General features: G+C 46.9%; 1 protein-coding gene across 2 annotated transcripts; it reads right to left on the reverse strand.

Moving 5' to 3' along the window:
* Positions 1 to 4,513: 4,513 nt before the first annotated feature.
* Positions 4,514 to 16,030, reverse strand: FAM187B (family with sequence similarity 187 member B). 2 transcript variants are annotated; one of them, XM_024978728.2, is made up of 2 exons: positions 15,255 to 16,030; positions 4,514 to 4,925 (listed from the first exon to the last, which is right to left on the reverse strand). In XM_024978728.2, exons 1-2 carry the CDS (start codon positions 15,965 to 15,967, stop codon positions 4,538 to 4,540), a joined length of 1,101 nt encoding a protein of 366 aa, XP_024834496.1. In that variant the 5' UTR covers positions 15,968 to 16,030; the 3' UTR covers positions 4,514 to 4,537. The 2 variants fall into 2 exon arrangements, with proteins under 2 accessions (XP_024834496.1, XP_015313576.2); XM_015458090.3 differs by lacking the exon at positions 15,255 to 16,030 and adding an exon at positions 9,079 to 10,787.
* Positions 16,031 to 17,877: the final 1,847 nt, after the last annotated feature.

Here is a 17,877-nt window from a genome sequence, read left to right on the forward strand (position 1 = left end):
CAATGTTGCTGGCTTTGAAGTTGGAGGCATAGGCAAGATGGAGGATGCAAGGAAATGAATTCTCCCTCTCAAGACTCCAGAAGAACTCAGTTGCTGACACCTTGATTTTAGCCAAGTAAGACCCATTTTGGACTTCTGACCTTCAGAACTACAGGATTAAAAATGTGTATTGCTTTAAGGCATTCAGTTCAGTTCAGTCGCTCAGTTGTGTCCGACTCTTTGCCACCCCATGAATCGCAGCACGCCAGGCCTCCCTGTCCATCACCAACTCCCGGAGTTCACTCAGACTCAAATCCATTGAGTCAGTGATGCCATCCAGCCATCTCATCCTCTGTCATCCCCTTCTCCTCTTGCCCCCAATCCCTCCCAGCATCAGAGTCTTTTCCAATGAGTCAACTCTTCACATGAGGAGGCCAAAGTACTGGAGTTTCAGCTTCAGCATCATTCCTTCCAAAGAAATCCCAGGGCTGATCTCCTTCAGAATGGACTAGTTGGATCTCCTTGCAGTCCAAGGGACTCTCAAGAGTCTTCTCCAACACCACAGTTCAAAAGCATCAATTCTTCAGCACTCAGCCTTCTTCACAGTCCAATTCTCACATCCATACATGACCACCGGAAAAACCATAGCCTTGACTAGACGGACCTTTGTTGGCAAAGTAATGTCTCTGCTTTTTAATATGCTGTCTAGGTTGGTCATAACTTTCCTTCCAAGAAGCATGCGTCTTTTAATTTCATGGCTGCAATCACCATCTGCAGTGATTTAAGGCGTTAAGCTTGTGGTAATTTGTCACGGCAGCTATAGGAAACTAATATGTCCTTCCTCCAAATCCCTACTTGCTCAGTTTTTTGTTATTCAGGCTCAATCTGAAATGTCATCTCTTCAGAGAAACTGTCCCTGGCTACTTCAACTTAGTAAATATTTTTTGAATGAATCATTGAAAATGATTCACTTGACCCTAATCAAGGTTGAAACAAGAGCTCTCAAATTAGCCGCCATGGGCTAAATTCAGCCTGCACATGTGTCTTATTTGACTGACACTGTGTTTGAAAACTTGTTTGAGACAAACATTCATCCGTTGGACAGTTTCACTCAAACATCTCAATTTCCAGAATCACATGGGACTTTCAGAAGAACCAGGCCCATCACTCCATGTTAGAACTCCCACATCACAGCAGCCTCCCAAAGCCTTTCCCCTGCTTGGCTCAGGGAGTCACTGACTTGGCAATGTTGGTGTCTCTGTTAAGGATTCCCTAAAAGCAAATATGAAAATACTGGGTTGGCCAAAAAGTTTGTTCAAGGTTTGTTTTTTTGTTGATGTTGTTTTTCTATACATTCTTAAAGAAAAACCCAAGCAAACTTTTTGCCTAATCCAATAGAGTACATCAACAAGGAGACAGAAGATACTATAAGAACAACCAGATGGAAATGTTAGGACTGAAAAATACAAAAACCAAAGTGAAAGGCTCACTTGATGGACTAAAGAGCAGAAAGGAGATGACAGAGGAAGAAAGTGAACTTGAAGACAGATCAGTAGACATTCTTCAGCCTAAACAGTAGAGAATACTGGAGGAAAAATAATCAAGTCTCAGGGACCTGTGAGACAACAATAGGTCTAAATTCATGTCTTTGGAGTCCCAGGAGAGAAAATGGGGAGCTGAAATACTGAAGGATATTTTCCTGGGAAGCAGAGTGGAGGGACAAATGAGGTGGGGTACGGGGTAAGCTGATAAAAGGTGCCCTAAGGAGCTGATGCCTTCGAACTCTGGAACTGATGCCTTTGAACTGCGGTGTTGGAAAAGACTCCTGAGAATTCCTTGGACAACAAGGAGATCAAACCAGTCAATCTTAAGGGAAATCAACCCTGAATACTCATTGGAAGGACTGATGCTGAAGCTTAAACTCCAGATTTTGATTGTCTGATGCAAACAGCCAACTCAATAGAAAAGTCCTTGATACTGGGAAAGATTTAAGGCAGAAGGAGAAGAGGGCATCAGAGCATGAGGTGGCTGGATGGCATCTCCCATGCAGTGGACATGAACTTGGGCAAACTTTGGGAGATAATGAGGGACAAGGAGGCCTGGCGTACTGCAGGCCCTGAGGTCACAAAGAGTCAGACATGACTCGGTAACTGAACAGCAACCAAAGAGCTGGCTGCAGCTGTGCCCCCTGGGGTCACTGGGGACCCTCTGAGAGAAGGAGTGGAATGTGCCTCTGAGTTGTACCATATAGGACTGGGGAAGCTGGATGTCTACCCTCCCATTCCCACCCTTCATGAGTAAGGATTGCTCCTGGGAGCACTGACAGCCAGGCTGCCAGCCTGCCCCATGCCTGGCCCAGCAGGCCTCTGAGCAAAGTTAGGAAGCCACTGCTGCATCCAGGAACCATCCATGAGACAGCCGATGCTAGGACTTTGTGGTGGGCTGGGGGATACGGCTGGGTGTGCTGTGCTAAGTTGCTTCAATCATGCCCAACGTTTTTGTGGGCATGTAGACTGTAGCCTGCCAGGCTCCTCTGTCCATGGAATTCTCCAAGTAAGAATACTGGACTGGGTTGCATGGCTGGGTGTTATCAGTTGCCTATTGCTGCTTAAAAAATTGCAATACATTTCATAACTTAAACAGCACCATTTATGATCCCCTAGTTTCTGTGGGTCAGGAGTCCAGACATGGCTTGGCCGAGTCCTCTACCCAGTCAAGGTGTTGGTCAGGATGTGTTCTTATCTGGTGGCTCAACCGGAGAAGAATATACTTCCAAACTCATTCAAATTTTTGGCAGAAATCATTCCCTTGCAGCCGTGTGCTAGAGACTCTGGCTTTCAGAGGGCTTCACCCTCAAAGGGTGACACTTGGAGCTCCCAGAGGCTGCCCACAGCTCCCTGCCAGGTGGGCTTCCTCAACACAGCTGCCTGCTTCATCGAGCCAGAAAAGCCTCTCCTGCTCTACATGGCTGAGATAGTCTTCTGTGATATAACCTAATCAAAGGAGCAACACCCAACACCTTCATAATATTCTATTGGTTGGAAGCAAGTCACAATGAAGGGTGGGTAGTCACACAAAGGCATGGACACTGGGAGTTGGGACTCCCTGAGGTCACCTTAAGGTCTACCCACCACAGTAGGGCACTAACAGCCTTGTGTGGGTTGTATGAACTTCAGTTCAGTGCTGTGCAGATAGGCCTGGGCATCAGACCTACGCTTGCCTTTGGCTGTTTCACTTTCAGCTGCTATGCAGTGAGCTGCTGTGGACACAGGGCACTGTGGGTTTCCTAGGAGCAGATCTGGGGGGCATCCAGAAGTCTCCTTTCTCTCTCCCATTGCCAGCCCCTTCCCAAGTTCACTGTGTGACCTCAGGCGGCTTGCTTGAGAGCTCTGTGCTTTAGTGTTCTCAGCTACAAAAAAGAGGTTCACAGTGTGGCTCATAGTTGGCTGTGAGGACCATAACGTTTGTGAAGGATGTGAGTTCTGACCGTGCCAGGCGGTCCCCCAAAATAACAACAAAAATAATTATTTTTGTTGTTCTCTGCCTCTGCTTCCCAGTGGGCCCCCCTTTAGCTCTCCACAAACACTCTCCCTTCTGGAGGTATCTTTGACTCCCTGGGTACCATGTGAAGCCTTAGGTGTTTCACCAACAGTGTCTGGGGTGTGAGGGGTGAGCACTGCCCTCTTCTTGGAGACAGAAGTTCTGGAAGTTTCAGATCTGCCCTGTTGTTCTTTCACAATGGAATATCAGGGCCATGAATTTTACAAGGCATTAATATTTATTTCTGACTCTTGCACTCTGTTAAATAGTGTATAACCTTTCTGGGAACAGCCAGCCAGGCCTGGTGATTGCCACAGGTCAGCGGGGCCAGGCCTAGTGCCTTGTCCCAGCACAGAGGCCTGTCTCTCCTTTCTCGGGGTGTCTGAGGGCGCTCTCGCCATTGCAAGAATCAGGAGGTGGGGATGCTCATCTGCTAACTGGGCCACCACTCTGGTGGCCCCTCTAACCTAGGGAGCTATGATTGAGGCCTGGAGGCCCCAGTGCCACTGAGACGGTGGGGGAGGCGGGGTGCAAGGAACGGGCAAGGAAAGGCAGCAGTCCAGTGCGGATCAGGGGCTTCTGGGGTGACCCACTCCCATCCCCCACCCCCCATCCCTGCCCTCATCCTTGGGAGAGTGTGGTGAGTGAGGTGGCTACGATTTCCACACCCAGAGACTCACTGCTCACATGGCCTCATTCCAGCCCTTCCTTCCTTCCTGTGAGAAGCACAAGGCTTTAGCCAGGCCACCTGGGTTTGAACTGGTGTCCCCCCACCCCCACCCCACGGTGACCAGACAGGAAGTCTAGCCTCAGTTCCCTCACCTGTGGCATGAGGATTGTGAATGAGTCGACAGAGCAGGACTTGGACTGGGGAGAGGTCAGTCACCCTTAGCTGCGGCCCTGTGTCTGTTTTGGTCCACACACGTGCAGAGTGAGGTGTGGGTGAGCCCAGAGCAGCAGGACGCGTGGGGCAATGAAAGCACAGGAGACCAGGTCTCCTGGACCCAAAGGGCTGACTTTATTTCACCAGGAACATCTTGTTTCTCTTCCGGCTCTGGGAAAAGCGGAATTGTTTGAACAGGCACCCCAGCACAGTTAAGACCGTGCCCACGAGCATCATCACGTTCAGCCCCTTAAGGACAGAGTTGGCGTTTTCTTTCCGGGTCTTCTCTGCCTCTGGTTGTTGTTTGGACTTTTCTGGGACCAGAAACTTCAGTGGATCCACACTGACCTTGGAGTTGAATTGAGCCATGAGCTCTTGCTGCACAAAGCACCTGTAAATGGCCGACTGGAAGACCTGCAGCCAGCTGCCGCCATTGGAGGAGTCCATGATGGTGCTGATGCTCTTGCCGGAGAGCTGGTCCTTCCACGTCAAGGAGAGGTTGTTGGCTTCCCACAATACGGGCCTGCGAAGGAGGACAAAGTTGCAAAACCCCAGAGAGGGGGAGGGCAGACCGATGTCCGAAAGGAGGTAGAGATGGCAGCGCCCTTCTCCCTGGGAACAGCAAACAGAGCATCCCCCTCCAAGGAGAGCTGTGCAGCAAAGAACAAAGGGAAGGTGGGGGCAGGATGGCTGGGAGCTCTCAGAGCCCAGCCCCTTACTTCCCCGGGACCACTTAACCAAACGCCTCTGCCTCTGTTTCTTCATCTGAAACCTGAGAGTGTCATGATTGCAGTGACCTCAGAGGGTTATTTGGAAGAATTAGCAAGACACTAACTGTGTGTGCACCTCTTTACCTGCCTGACCCTATTTCCTCTGCTCTCCCTCACTCACTCTGCCCCAGCCACACCTCCTAGAGGTTCCTCTGACGGCTGGGCACAGTCCTTCCCCGGATCTTTGCACTCAGCTTGGAATGCTCTCCCTCAATGCACAGAACTCTCTCACCTCCTCTCAGCCTTGGCTGAATGGCACCTTCTCAGGAAAGCTTTCTCTGCTCTCCTTATTTAAAACTTTCACCTCCCTTTATTGCCAACTAAAATGCTGGGTTCTCAACATTGTAAAAGCGATTATACTCCAATAATAAAAAAAAAAGACTGTGTGTTTCATTCATATCATTGGTTTATTGCTGCATGAGAGCAGGTATCTTTTTTGGTTATGTTCTTCATTGCCTCTCTGGTGCCTAGAGTTTAGATGCTTGGTTTATAAATGCTCAGTGAAAAACGTGATCAGTGAACACATAAATCAGGGATATAACACACCCATCATGGCTGGGAAACAAAAGGGACAAGCAACAGACAATAATGACAAGGTGAAAGATTATAAAAGCAATAGTAACACCTGTTAGTGTGTGGGACCCTGTCGTAAATGTCTTTACTGGCATTTGCTCCCTTAGGAATCACAATGACCCTGAGGCCAGGTCCTGCAAGACCTCTGTACTTCCCAAATTCATGTCCTAACAGGAAACTCAGAATGTGACCTTATATGAAAATAGAGTTGTTGCCATTGTAATTAGTTCAGATGAGGTCAGATGGGAGTTGTGAAAGGGAAAGTCGCTCAGTCGTGTCCAACTCTGCGACTCCCTGGACAGTAGCCTGCCAGGTGCCTCTGTCCATGGAATTCTCCAGGCCCCACTGGAGTGGGTAGCCATTTCCTTCTCCAGGGGATCTTCCCCACCCAGATCTCCTGCATTGCAAGCAGATTCTCTGCCATGTGAGCCACCAGGGTGGGAGTCAGATGGGCCTTAAATCCACCAATATAACCTATATCCATAGAAAAGAGAAGAGGCAGAGACATGAGACACAGGGGGAGAATGCCAGGTGATGACAGAGGCAGAGGCTGGAGGGATGCAGTTACAAGTCAAGGCAGGCCAAGAATTGTGGCCACCACCAGAAGCCAGAAAGAGGCGAGGAAGGAGCCTATCCAGCCTCTCAGAGGGTACGTGGCCCTGTTGACACCTTGATCTGTCTGCAGAACTGGAAGAGAATGCCCTGTTGGTTGAAGCCACCTGGTTGGTGGTGTTTTGTTACAGTGGTCGTAGCAAACGAATACAACCCATATTATACAGATGGGGAAACTGAGGCCCAGAGAGGCCACAGGCTAAAGTCACACAGCAGTAAAGTGGCAGAGGCCGAGATAGTAACCTCACGTGAAATGCCCTTCCCCTCAGCTCCCTGGAGACATAGCAATTCTTGAAGCCTCAGTGACCTCTCTTTTCAAGTTCCCTGTGGTGGGCACTCAGGTGCCCCTTACTTGGCAAATGACATGGAATAGGTGTGCGATTCTAGATGGAAGGAGGAGTCACATGCACATTCACATTTCTGAATTGTGGGCTTTTTTTTTTTTAAGGAAGCAGGTGTTACTTTTATACTTTGAGGAGGAGGAAGAAAGGAGAAAGGGAGACAAAAAGATATGAGAGGAAGAAAAAGAGAAAGAAAAAGCTGGCATAAAACTCAGCATTAAAAAAACTAAGATCATGGCATCTGGTCCCATTACTTCATGGCAAATAGAAGGGGAAAAAGTGGAAGCAGTGACAGATTTTATTTTCTTGAGCTCCAAATCACTGAGGGTGGTGACTGCAGCCATGAAATTGAAAGACACTTGCTCCTTGGAAGAAAAGCTATGACAAACCTAGACAGAATATTAAAAAGGAGACATGACTTTGCCAACAAAAGTCTGTATAGTCAAAGCTAGGGTTTTTCCAATAGTCATGTATGGGATGTGAGAGTTGGACCACAAGTAAGGCTGCTGCCGCTGCTGCTAAGTCGCTTCAGTCGTGTCCGACTCTCTGAGACCCCATAGAGGGCAGCCCACCAGGCTCCCCCATCCCTGGGATTCTCCAGGCAAGAACACTGGAGTGGGTTGCCATTTCCTTCTCCAATGTATGAAAGTGAAGTCGCTCAGTTGTGTCTGACTCTTAGCAACCCCATGGACTGCAGCACACCAGGCTCCTCCATCCATGGGATTTTCCAGGCAAGAGTACTGGATGGGGGTGCCATTGTCTCCTCCGCAAATAAGGCTGAGCACTGAAGAATTGATGCTTTTGAACTGTGGTTCTGGAGAAGACTCTTGAGAGTCATTTGGACAGCAAGGAGATCAAACCAGTCAACCCTAAAGGAAATCAACTCTGAATAATTCTTCATTGGAAAGACTGATGCCGAAGCTGAAGCTCCGATCTTTGACCACCTGATTCAAAGAGCCAACTCACTGGAAAAGACTCTGATGCTGGGAAAGATTGAAGGCAGGAGGAGAAGGGGATGACAGAGGATGAGGTGGTTGAATGGCACCACCGACTCAATGAACATGAGCTTGAGAAAGACAGATGGTGAAGGACAGGACGCCTGGGGTGCTGCAGTCCATGGGGTCACAAAGAGTGGGACATAACTTAGTGACTGAACAATAACAACAACAGAAGTCACAGCTGGGATGACCAAGGGAAAGAAAACCAGATGGAGGCAATGAAGCCAGAGCCGGTAGCTGCAGAGCCCTCAAGAGGTTGCTCAGGCTCCCAACTTACAAGGAAAGGGTTGCCACTGGCCAGTGGGGGAGAAGGGCAAAGGGGGTCCCCATGGCCAAGTATGTGTCATAAGGTCTGTGCTGCCACCTCTCACCATGGATCCCCCCAGGCATTCCTCTGAGCTGAGGATTCCCTCAGGCATTCCTCATCTATGAATGAGCCTTCTTGGAGTTCACAGCTCCTTGGGTGAGGGAAGAAGGATGGCAGAGGATGTGGTTTAAGAAGAGTGTTTGCCTAGGGACCAGCCTAAAGGGTAAGTGCTGTCCTGTGAGTGGTTGCAGCTCTTATTGTTGGGGTAGTGACAGCCATTCCCCTCTCCAGGGTATCTTCCCCACCCAGGGACCAAACCCAGGTCTCCTGCATTGCATGCTGATATTTTACCATCTGAGCCACCAGGGAAGCAGGTGGGCGGGGGAAAAACATGAAGAGGGAAAGGTTTTCCAGGGGCTCCAGGCAGGAACCCTTAAGAAGGAATGGCAACCCACTCCAGTATCCTTGCCTGGGAAATCCCATGAACAGAGGAGCCTGGTGGGCTACAGTCCACGAAGTTGCAAAGAGTCAAACACGACTTAGTGACTCAACCACTACCACCAGACAGGAAGACAGAACAAGAATGGGAGCTCCCAGGGACACAGGTCATGATAGGCATCCATCCTTTCATCCCAGGCTTGATGATCATTCCACATGAGTTTGAGGACTCAAGAGTCTCACAGCTTCCTGAGCTACCTACCTCACAGTTCCATCACTTGCCTGAGCTTCTCCCATTCCAATCCTGACCACCCTGGTCCGTCTCCCCTCCTGGACTAGGGGCTTCCTAAGGACCAGATGTGCAGCTACCTGATGACCACCACGTCCACAGCACCACCCAGCGCAGGGCTGGGCCTAGGGCCAGCCGAGTGCTCCTGGGTACTAGCTGTCCTTGTTCTATCTGTGTGTGGCTCAGTGGACACCAAGAGGGATATCCAAAGAAGCCCAAGGAGAGAGACTGCGGTACTGATTAGCAACGCAGAATCCCTCCCTCTCTGCACAGGTTAACCACAAAGGCTCCCAGATGGGGAGAGCCTGGCAAGGGGTCAAGGGCAGGGCTGGTACTCGATTCCATCACCTGTAGATAGATCCTAAGGGGCAGGTGAGCCACGCAGATCCCACTTTGTTTCTAAGCTGGAAGTTGTCAAAAATGACATATTTCGCATCTATGAGTGTACACGGGATGTGGCAGGTCTCCACCTGCATCTCAGGCCTCAAGCGGCTGGACCACAACTTCTCATCTCCCAGATAGAGCCAGCAGGGCATTGGGTTTTCCAGGGACTCTTGGATGTAGCAGTACCCCAGGCGTTTGCGTTCACCTGGCTCCCCGCAGCGGTTACAGTCTTGCCAGGGCTCCCAGTGGGTGAAGACGAACTGCTTGCTACTCAGACTCAGGCTCTCATTCTGCAAGGGCTTTTGGTCCAGATCTTTGTGTGTAATATGTAGGGTGACGACATCTTGGAAGTCAATTTCATACCGCATCACTTTCTTGCCATCCTTGTCATTGCAGTTATAAATGCCTGTATGGGAGGGTAGTGGATTTTTAATGAGAAGGTTGCCATTGAGCATTGTTACCATGTTGAGATTAGTAGTGGAATTGTTGGCCCAGGTGGTCTTGAGTGGCGTCAAGAATTGCCACTGTGCCCCAGGGGCATTGCAGTGCAGGATGATATCATTGTTTGAGAGCAGGGCCAGTTGACAATGCTTGTGATTAGGACAGCTGATAGGAAAGGGCGACTCGTGAACCGGGAGAGCAAAGCAGAGCAACAGCCACAGGGTGGTCAGCATGGTGGACTGCGACTGTGAAAGTGGGCTGGGCCCCACCCTGGACTTTGTGAGGTCATCCATGAACCTCAAGCCTCAGCCCTGATAGCAGGAAGAACTGTAGTCCACCTCCATGGGATGTGAGGTCACAATTCCCACATCTGTCCTGTGACAAGTTAGCAATCTTATTTCATTTCTCTCCCAAGCCTTCCACTCTGCTGGGGTAGAAGGACACAACTTGTCTATTCAGGATTTTCTCTATCACCTCTCTATTTTGGTGTTAAAGTGACACATGTGAGCGTTCAACACATTTTTCAGGGACCTCCCTGGTGGCTCAGGTGGTAAAGAATTCGCCTGTAATGCAAGAGACCTGGGTTCAATCTCTGGGTTGGGAAGATCCCCTGGAGAAGGGAATGGCAACCCACTCCAGTATTCTAGCCTGGAAAATCTCATGGACAGAGGAGCCTGGCAGGCTACAGTCCATAGGGTTGCAAAGAGTCGGAGAGCTGACTAAATCCTCTCTGGTTCCCTTCTGACCTCCTACCCTTCCCCACCCAACTGCTCCGGCCATGCCGGCCTCCTGACTGTGCCCTGAATATATCAGGCAAGCAAAGAGCTCATGCCTTAGAATCTTTGCACGTGCTGGTCCTCCCACAGAGGACCTGTGGGAGGTCTGCGAGACTCAACTCATTTTAAACAAATATATTTTTTTCTTGGTAGCCCCTTTCCCAGATTCTTTCCTAAACTCCTCAGCCAAAAATAAATAAATATTGAAAATCAAAATCACCAATAGAAACACAAAAATGCCAAAAGCATGGCACTAAATAGACCATGAAGAGGACCGTGCTTGCTAACACAGTATGGGAGCTGAAACCAGAAGGCAGAGTGTCACCTTGTGTGGCCTTGGCTGGGAATGTGCATTGTTGGGTGACTCAATTTTCTTGCCACTCTGTGCATGTCTGCAAATGAATATGACTGTGGGTACCAACTTGGGGGTTACAAATAAATTCTAGTGAGTAGGTGAATTCACCAGTGTAGAATCCTTGAATGATGATGATCAGTCCAGTTCAGTTGCTCAGTCATGTCCGACTCTGTGCAACCCCATGGACAACAGCATGCCAGGCTTACCTGTCCATCACCAACTCCTGGAGCTTGCTCAAACTCATGTCCATCGAGTCAGTGATACCCTCCAAATATCTTGTCCTCTGGTTGTCCCCTTCTCCTGACTTCAATCTTTCCCAGCATCAGGGTCTTTTCTAATGAGTCAGCTCTTCGCATCAGGTGGCTGAAGTATTGGAGCTTCAGCGTCAGCATCAGTCCTTCCAATGAATATTCAGGATTGATTTCCTTGCAGTCCAAAGGATTCTTGAGACTATTCTCCAACACCACAGCTCAAAAGCATCAATTCTTTGGCGCTAAGCCTTCCTTACGGTCCAACTGCCACATCCATACCTGACTACTGGAAAAACCATATCTTTGACTAGAAGAATCTTTGTTGGCAAAGTAATGCCTCTGCTTTTTAATATGCTGTCTAGGTTGGTCATAGCTTTTCTTTCAAGGAGCAAGCATCTTTTAATTTCATGGCTGCAGTCACCATCTGCAGTGAGTTTAGAGCCCGTGAAAATAAAGCCTTTCACTGTTTCCATTGTTTTCCCATCTATTTGCCATGAAATGATTGAACTGGATGCCATGATCTTAGTTTTTTGAATGTTGAGTTTTAAGCCAGCTTTTTCACTCTACTCTTTCACTTTCATCAAGTGGCTTTTAGTTCCTCTTTGCTTTCTGCCATAAGGGTGGTATCATCTGCACATCTGAGGTTATTGATATTTCTCCCGGCAATCTTGATTCCAGCTTGTGCTTTATCCAGCCTAGCATTTCGCATGATGCACTCTGCATATAAGTTAAATAAACAGGGTGACAATATACAGCCTTGATGTACTCCTTTCCCAGTTTGGAACCAGTCCATTGTTCCATGTCTGGTTCTATCTGTTGCTTCTTGATCTGCGTATAGGTTTCTCAGGAGGCAGCTAAAGTGGTCTGGTATCTCATTTCTTTAAGAATTTTCCACAGTTTGTTGTGGTCCACACAGCAAAGGCTTTAGTGTAGTCAATGAAGCAGAAGTAGATGTTTTGCTGGAATTCTCTTGCTTTTTATTTGAGCCAATGGATTTTGGCAATTTGATCTCTGGTTCCTCTGCCTTTTCTAAATCCAGCTTGTACATCTGGCAGTTCTCAGTTCACATACTGTTGAAACCTGGTTTGGAGAATTTTGAACATTACTTTGCTAGCGTGTGAGATGAATGCAATTGTGTGGTAGTTTGAACATTCTTTGGCATTGCCCTTCTTTGGGATTGGAATGAAAACTGGCCTTTTCCAGCCCTGTGACCACTGCCAAGTTTTCCATATTTGCTGGCATACTGAGTGCAGCACTTTCACAGCATCATCTTTTAGGATTTGAAATAGCTTAACTAGAATTCCATCACCTCCACTAGTTTTGTTCATAATGATGCTTCCTAAGGCCCACTTGACTTTGCATTCCAGGATGTCTGGCTCTAGGTGAGTGATCACACCATCATGGTTATCCGGGCCATTAAGTTCTCTTTAGTATAGTTCTTCTGTGTATTCTTGCCACCTCTTCTTAATATCTTCTGCTTCTGTTAGGTCCATACCATTTCTGTCCTTTATTGGACCCATCTTTGCATGAAATGTTCCCTTGGTGTCTCTAATTTTCTTGAAGAGATCTCTAGTCTTTCCCATCCTACTGTTTTCCTCTATTTCTTTGCATTGTTCCTTTAGGAAGCCTTTCTTATCTCTCCTTGCTGTTCTTTGGAAGTCTGCATCCAGATGGATATGTCTTTCCTTTTCTCCTTTGTCTTTTGCTTCTTTTCTCATCTATTTGTAAGGCCTCCTCAGACAACCATTTTGCCTTTTTGAGTTTCTTTTTCTTGGGGATGGTTTGGATCACTGTCTCCTGTACAATGTGACAAACTTCCGTCCACAGTTCTTTAGGCACTCTGTCTATCAGATCTAATCCCTTGAATCTATTTGTTACTTCCACTGTATAATCATAAGGGACTTGATTTAGGTCATATCTGAATGGCCTAGTGATTTTCCCTACTTTCTTCAATTTAAGTCTGAATTTTGCAATAAGGAGTTCATGATCTGAGCCACAGTCAGTTCCCAGTCTTGGTTTTTCTGACTGTATACAGGTTCTCTATCTTTGATTGAAAAGAATATAATCAATCTGATTTCAGTATTGACCATCTGGTGATGTCCATGTGTAGAGTCGTCTCTTGTGTTGTCGGAAGAGGGTGTTTGCTATGACCAAAGCGTTCTCTTGGCAAAACTCTGTTAGCCTTTGCCCTGCTTCATTTTGTACTCCAAGGCCAAACTTGCCTGTCACTCCAGGTATCTCTTGACTTTTGCATTCCAGTCCTTATGATGAAAAGGACATCTTTTTTGGGTATTAGTTCTAGGAGGTCTTGTAGGTCTTTATAGAACCATTCAACTTCAGCTTCTTTGGCATTAGTGGTTGGGGCATAGACTTGGATTACTGTAATATTGAATGGTTTGCCTTGGAAACAGAGATAATTCTGTCATTTTTGAGATTGCATCCAAGTACTGCATTTTGGACTCTTTCATTGGCTATGAGGGTTACTCCATTTCTTCTAAGGAATTCTTGCTCACAGTAGTAGATATAATGGTCATCTGAATTAAATTCACCCATTCCAGTCCATTTTAGTTCACTGATTTCTAAAATATCAGTGTTCGCTCTTGCCATCTCCTGTTTGACCACTTCTAATTTACCTTGGTTCATGGACTTAACATTCCAGGTTCCTATGCAATATTGTTTTTACAGCATCAGATTTTACTTTTCACCACTAGACACATCCACAACTAGGCATTGTTCCTGCTTTGGCTCAGCCCCTTCATTCCTTCTGGAGCTATTTCTCCACTCTTTTCCATTAGTATATTGGGCACCTACTGACCTGGAGAGTTCATCTTTTAGTGTCATATCTTTTTGCCTTATCATAGTGTTCGTGGGGTCCTCAAGGCAAGATGCTGAAGTGGTTTGCCATTCCCTTCTCCAATGGACCACATTTTGTCAGAACTCTCCACCATGACCCATCCACCTTGGGTGGCCCTATATGGCATGGCTCATAGTTTCATTGAGTTAGACAAACAAAACCTCATGCATAGCAGGACCAAGGGAAAGGAGCAGTGACCCGCACGAGAGACTGAGCCAGACCTGCCATTGAGTGAGTGTTTCTTGCTGAGGCACGGGTCAGCAGTGACCTGCTGCGGGGACAGGGGCTCTGGCTGCAGCAGACATGGGAGCTCTGGCATGCTGGCATAAATCCTTTTGAAGAAGGTAGCTATTACTGCCATCACCTCTACCATAGTCTGGCCAGAGAAAGGAACACAGTCCCACCCATCAGCAGAAAATTGGATTAAATATTTACTGAGCATGGCCCTGCCCACCAGAGCAACACCCAGTTTTACCTACAGCCAGTCCCTCCCATCCCATGGGGTCGAAGAGTTAGACAGGACTGAGGAAGCTTTCACAAGCCTCTTATCCTCATCCATCAGAGGGCAGACAGAATGAAAACCACAATCACAGAAAACTAACTGAACAATGCTGTATATAAATACCAAATATATTTTTATATACAACAAGCAATTAGAAAATGAAATTTAAAAGATGCAACTTGCATGAACAAATCAAATACAAGGAACAGATATAATAAAATATATGTAAAACCCCTACATTAATAACTACTCATTATTGGGAGAAATAAAAGAAAGCCAAGAAATGAAAGTGTTTACAATGTTCATGGATTGGAAGATTAAATATTATAATATATTGATTCTATCTTTAGATTCAATTATGTGCCAATTAAAAAAAAAAAAACAAGACTTCTTTCAGATGGAAACTACAAGCTGATTTCAATTTTTTTTTATAAAAAGTAAAGAATAACCAAGACAATCTTGAAGAACAAAGCTGAAAAATCTATACTACCAATATCTTGGCTTATTATAAAGGTATAATAATTAAGTTACTGTAGCATTGGTGTGAGGATGGATAGATAAATTGTATCAGTCAGAGTCTAGTGAGGAGATAGAAATCACAGTAAAGTCTATGTTGGCATGAGCATGGGCCGGAATGTCTTGGTTTCTAGGCTTTGTATTGGTCTACCTATGAATAACAGGTGCCTATGAGGGCAGGGATTAGGTCTTTGTTGGTCACCACTGTGTCCCCAACATCACCTGCCTAGGATGTGGCTCAGAAGCCACAGTTCGGGATTCTTGCTGAATGAACATCTGAACAGCCAGTGAAGAGATTCTTTCCCGCACAGATTGACCTTGAAGGCTTATGGGCTGGAAGACAGACCCTGCTTTTCTATTGGAATGTAACCCCTGGCCCAGGTGAACACAGGAAACAAGGCCTGGGTGAGGCTCAAAGGCAGGGCTAATGCCCGGGTCCAGTCACCTGTAGATGGAGGCCAAGGGGCAGGTGAGCTGCATGTTGTTGGTTGACTGGCCCAGCTTGGAAATGTCAAAGGTGAAGAATGGCTGGATGATCTCCTTGCTATGGTTGCAAGGTACAAGGCAGGCTTCCACCTGCATCTCAGGCTGCAAGCGGCTGGACCACAGCTTCTCATCTCCCAGATAGAGCCAGCAGGGCACTGAGTTTTCCAGGGACTCTTGGATGTAGCAGTACCCCAGGCGTTTGCGTTCACCTGGCACCCCACAGCGGTTACAGTCCTGCCAGGGCTCCCAGTGGGTGAAGATGATCTCCTCTCTACCCAGACTCAGGCTCTGATTCTGCAGAGGGTTTTGGCCTAGTCCTTTGTGGGTAATATGCAGCATGGTGACATCTTGGAAGTCTATCTCATATTCTACCACAAGGGCTGTGTTGTTGTCCTCACAGCGATAGAGGCCTGTCTGGGAGGGCTGAGGTTTGTTCAGTTGGAGGCTGCCCCCAGGCAGTTTCTTTATGTTAGGCAGTGAGGAGACCAAAAAGGGAGCTTCCCCCTGAAAGGAAGAAAAGTACCAGTATGCCTGGAGATGGTCACATCGCAGGACAACATCATTGCCCGAGAGCAGGGCCTGCTGGCAGAGACTCTTATAGGCACAGGTGACTAATATCTGGGCACACGAAGCAGGGAGGAAAAGGCTAAGCATCCACAAGATAGTCAGCATGGCTACCTACATACAGACTACAGAAGGAAGCTGGGAACCGCGGGGGCATTGTGAAGTCACCCACAGAACACAGGCGTCATCCCTGGGTAGTGGAATGGACCCTGAGCCACTGCACTTCCAGGACTACAATTTAGTTCATGTCATCAAATAATACCTTAGAGTCAAAAACTCAAATGGCCGCAAGAGCTGGGCAGGGAACATGAGTGAACCTATGTCAGAACAAGTGAACTAAAAAGTCAAATTATTTATCCTTCACCTACTCACTCAATATACAATGATGGAATGGGTCAAAATGCATAATTGAGAAGTCACTGCTTTCCTATTTTGTAAATTGGGAGGGTTCCTTAATTAGCACCAAATCAGTTCCTTGAGGGGCTTCCCTGACGGCTCAGCAGTAAAGAATCTGCCTGAAATGCAGGAGACGTGGGTTTGATCCCTGGGTGGGGAAGATCCCCTGAAGGAGGCCATGGCAACCCATTCCAGTATTGTTGCCTGAAGAATCCCATGGACAGAGGAGCCTGGTGGGCTACAGTCTAAGGGGTTGCAAAGAGCTGGACATGACTGAAGTGACTGAGCATGCACCCACAGCTCCTTGAGGGTGGGGAACTTCCCAAATCTTTGTTCACTGTGGCTTATGTCTTCACTGTCCAGGAGTCATCCCCTTTTCCATTATCCTCCTCGGGTACATCTCAAGTGGCGCTGGGAGACTTACCCTCCTTGGCACATGAGTTTCTCAGCCTATTTCCTGTGTCCCAAAGTGTGGGACCTAAGAATTCTTATAAGCCTCCAGTCAACTCCATGTGTTCTGTTCAAGATGTTCCTCATCTCTCTCTCACTACATATACCTTAGACTCTATCAGGCATCCAGCGGAAGCCAGATTCTAACCCATTTTGCCCATCTCAGACTATCTTACATGTTTCCTGGGAGTACCTTAATTTATTTACAGATATTAACAATGGTTGAAAGTGAAAAGTGAAAGCGAAAGTTACTCAGTTGTGTCCGACTCTTTGCGACCCCATGGACTATACAGTCCATGGAATTCTCCAGGCCAGAATACTGGAGTGGGTAGTCTTTCCCTTTTCCAGGGGATCTTCCTGAGCCAGGAATTGAACCAGGGTCTCCTGCATTGCAGGCAGATTCTTTACCAACTGAGCTATGAGGGAAGCCCAACACAACAATGGTTAATAATGATTTAATTGGTACTAATCCTTGATTTTTGCCAAAAGCCAGGTTCTAATTGGACTTTGCCTCTCAAAGATCTTCCCAATATGGGGCGAACTTTGGTCAACATTCACTCCTAGTGTCCTGCATTTCAACTGCTTCCTCTAAAGCTGCATGTATCAATAAGTATGTTATCTGCTTCCCAAAGTATCTCTCCATCCTTCTGGTTTCAAATAAGCTTTATTGTTCCCTTTGCTTAGTATCTAAGCCAATGACATGTGTTTTTATTTTTTATTACATCAGCACCCCACTCTTGATTCTAATTTCTGTTATCATTCCAGATCGGCTATTTGCTATTATAATAAACTTCACCGAAATCTCAATGACTTACAATCACACAAGTTTACTTCTCATTCGTGCTCTATGTCCCTTGTGAGTTGACATTATAATCACTCAGGCACACAAGATTATTGAGCAACAGCCATTGCAAACATTTCTAGTTTTATGCCAGAGGAGGAAGAAAGATAGCTCTGTACTATTTCATATTCATAATTAAATGCTCTAGCCTTCAGTGACACATGTCATTCGCTCACAGACCATTGGCCAGAAATGATTACCTGGCACTAGCATTTCCCAACACAGGAAACGAAATTCTGCTATGTCCAGGAAACATTTAGTAAATGGTCATCAGCAATATCTACTACAAGGAGTGTACTTTTATGTGCTATGCTGTGCTAAGCTGCTTCAG

This window comes from Bos taurus, chromosome 18, assembly GCF_002263795.3.
Source record: "Bos taurus isolate L1 Dominette 01449 registration number 42190680 breed Hereford chromosome 18, ARS-UCD2.0, whole genome shotgun sequence".
Classification (NCBI taxonomy): domain Eukaryota; kingdom Metazoa; phylum Chordata; class Mammalia; order Artiodactyla; family Bovidae; genus Bos; species Bos taurus.